General features: G+C 37.8%; 1 protein-coding gene across 1 annotated transcript; it reads right to left on the bottom strand.

The window, feature by feature from the left end:
• Positions 1-293: 293 nt before the first annotated feature.
• LOC107724929 (uncharacterized) lies at positions 294-3,372 on the bottom strand. Its single transcript, XM_016534032.1, has 2 exons — positions 3,252-3,372; positions 294-1,391 (listed from the first exon to the last, which is right to left on the bottom strand). Exons 1-2 carry the CDS (start codon positions 3,318-3,320, stop codon positions 294-296), a joined length of 1,167 nt encoding a protein of 388 aa, XP_016389518.1. The 5' UTR covers positions 3,321-3,372.
• Positions 3,373-3,448: the final 76 nt, after the last annotated feature.

Here is a 3,448-nt window from a genome sequence, read left to right as displayed (position 1 = left end):
TCTGAACTCCTCAAGTGGCCTAGGCAAGCGGGTAATGAGATGTGGAGGTTGGATGTTTCTGATGCGATTTTCTATTACCCGTATTGTGTCTGGTCTACCAATGTAATAGGGCTGCTCACTACTCTGAAGTAAAAGCTCTGTGATCTGTCTGGTTACACCAAGAAGGACAGCATGCATATAATCAGGTACGAAGCCCCATACAATGTCAAAGTATGGCATGTTTATAAGTTGTGATGGACCTTTAACGCCTCTGACAGGCCTACCTTCAACTAAGGCTACCTCCATATCTCGTATCATAGACTTTGAATCTCTGTCATCATGTCCTGAAGCTGACACAGTGTACTTAACCTGTTTTCAACTAAAACACCGGGATGAAGACAGAAGCCACACCCGTAATAACCATTAAATTGAGTGGTGTTCTGTATTGTAGGTCTTGCTTTGGAGTCTACACAGCAGCAGATGCCAACAATTTTGCTATTTACTTGAACACCATTTTTTCTCCACAAGACACCTTTAGAACTGAGTGACTTTGCTTGTTCTGTAAATGGCTTCAGGTAGACTTGCATAGATGGCTCATGAGTTCCAAACCACAGGCCAGCAAGGATTACATGCTTAAATCTCATTTTAGGGGGCAGTTCATTCAAGTGTAGCTGTATAGGCCATATAGAGAATTTTGAAGATTTGTAAACAGGGGACCCATCAGAATTAAAATTGTATGAAAAATTGTTAGGATTTGAAAGAATCCCACCAGGTTGTGACAACTTTTCATACATAACTCCATCAAAGATGTCTGAGATAACATTCTCAACACTGTGTGGTCTGTCAAATCGATAGCTGAGGTGCTTCTGAATTTCTGGATTTTCCAGAAGGTTCTGAATCTGTGGTGCAACTGGCACATTGATAAAGAAGCTACCATTATTTAAAGAAGTGATCTCAACTGTTTCATTACAGGATGGACATTGTGTGATGTTCTGGTCAGTAACTAGTTTTTGTGTTCCAATGTGACATTTGCAGGCTCGACAGTAAAGATGAAACTCAACTATCTCCGAGTTGTTCTTGAATACCTTATTAAACAAATGTTTGGACCCTGGGACTACATCATTACCAAAAAGGAAATTAATCAGTCTCAGCAAGTCATCTAGTTGACAGCCAGTAATATTATGTACAGCAGCATGAGTCATTATCAGCAGCAGAGCCTCTGCCTTTGTGATGGAGCCTGTTGATTTGAGAACTGTGTCCATCCCTGTGTCTGTGCCAATTTTGTGAAGTGGATCATCTGTTGGCGTTTGAACCTCACTTTCACTATCGGTTGCATCTGTATCTTCAGAAGATGTGCTAAAGGTGTTCTCATCCAATTCATCCCGACCAAATAAATCTGAGACAGCCTCACCCTAGAGAATTTCAAAAAGACATTTTAGTATGGGACAGGATAAACAACTGTGTTTTAATATGTAATGATTTTTAAAGCTGCACTATGGAAGATTTTTTATATGGAAGATTATGTATACTGATTATGTATATAGCTTCTGAAATAAAATATACGTATATATGACTGTTGTAGCCTAAAAGTTTATGCGTTATAAATTATATGCTGAATCAAATAAAATATTTCTTATACTTTTTTGAATTGCCTATTTGATGCTTTTTTCATTTAACACAATGACTTTATTTTTTGGCTGTAATTTCTCAGCAAAATTTAATGTGATTAATCTGCAATTAATTAGATTAATCGCCACATTGTGTAATTAATTGGATTAAAAGTTTTAACTGCTTGACAGCGGCTGAGCATTTTTGAGAATAAAAAGCATATCAAGAAACACAAAATTAATACCCATGGCTCCTGATGTCATATTGAGGTCTTGTGAAGTGAAACATTCGATCCGTACAAGAAACTGAACATTATTTACAATATTATTACCTGTAATCCAAAACCTCAGGCAAACTGGGAAATCTGATTATTTTCTGCACACTGGTTCTTTCAGACAATTCCATTCAATGAACTGGTTCAATTCACTGGTTTCAATGAAATGACTTAAACACATACGCAATTATATTATTAAAGCACCCAATAATGATGTGAAACTTGGATGTTTTACATGTCTAAAGCATATAAAGTGAATAAACTAGTCTTCATCAGCTCACCTTTTTACATAAACAATGAGAAACCATAAAACATTCATTTCACCCCTTCATTGAAGTGTTCGGTTCACGTATGTGCATATCAGCGGCTCATCTGTCTTCAGTCCGATTCAAACTGTTTCCTCAGTTCAGTGACTGTTAGAGAAACTGGAGCACTAAATCAGTTCATTCATCACAGGATCAGATACTCCAGTATTTTGGCTCATTTCGAGTCGGAGTGACTGTCGGACATCCAAAAGTGAGTGTTGATTGAGTAACTTGTAGATCTGCGCTGCTCGAGCTGTGAACTGTTTCAGACGCTTCAGTCTGATTTGATGAACTGGTTCATCTAGTTCACCAAAAAGAACCGGTTCAAAAGAATGATTAGATCCCGAACCGAACATCACTCCAGACCGTTTGCCTGAGGCAAATAATATTGTAAATAATATTCAGTTTCTTACACAGACCAACTGTTTCACTTCAATAAGACATCAATATTCTGTGCAGCCGCTGAATTACATTTTATGAATCGCCAAAGAGCACGGTTTCAGCTAAAAATCTTCTTTACTCTTCTACTGAAGAAAAAACATCACCTACATCTTGGATGGCCTGAGGGTGCATAAATGAAAAGCAAACATTTCATTTTTGGGTGAACTATTCCTTTAAGACACAACCTGACTGTTGAAGAGTATACTCGCCAAGATGGCATTTTGGCATAATTCTGAGTATATTTGTCAATTCAAGAGCAAGAAAACACAACTTAATTTAAAGCCCTTAATACAAACATGTCATTTGATTATGCACTTTCCCCACAGCAGCTCACTCTGTGGCGTCCGCTATTTTTCAGATTAAACTACTGTATATCGATATAAACGGTATTGCCTCATACCATATCGCTTATAAAGAATATATCGATATATCGTTCAAACTCGATGTACCACCCAGCCCTATTAGCAAGAGCAAAAACCTAAATCTTTTTGAAAGAATATTTCACTTAAAATGTAGGATTACTACTATTTGGTTCTAATACGGGCTTTTGCATTAACCCAGGTAAGTAAAAATGTAGGTAAGTAAAAAAAAAAACCCTGCACAGATATGTTTATGCAGGCTGCCACTGGTGAAAAAAAAACTACCTCCGAGTCTGAGGTAGACATGTGAGAGGGGGCCTCGTCTGTGTCCGCATGGGTCTGTCCTGGGTCCATTGAGGTTTGGTCAACAGTGTGGCTGTTTATCCTTGACTGGTCTCCCACCTATGAAACCACAGATAGGCCATTAATATTCTCGATTTTGATAATCGATTAGTTGGCCGATTATTTTTTCAATTAATCGG

This window comes from Sinocyclocheilus rhinocerous, unplaced genomic scaffold (assembly GCF_001515625.1).
Source record: "Sinocyclocheilus rhinocerous isolate Xijiao unplaced genomic scaffold, SAMN03320098_v1.1 scaffold14792, whole genome shotgun sequence".
NCBI classification, from domain to species: Eukaryota; Metazoa; Chordata; class Actinopteri; order Cypriniformes; family Cyprinidae; genus Sinocyclocheilus; species Sinocyclocheilus rhinocerous.
This window is presented reverse-complemented; position numbering and strand designations above follow the sequence as displayed.

Coding starts and splice junctions, on each gene's coding strand:
- LOC107724929 (XM_016534032.1), bottom strand. CDS start 3,320: ATGGACCCAGGACAGACCCATGCGGACACAGACGAGGCCCCCTCTCAC. Junction 1,392..3,251: donor TGTCTACCTCAGACTCGGAG/GTAGTTTTTTTT, acceptor GAAATTCTCTAG/GGTGAGGCTGTCTCAGATTT.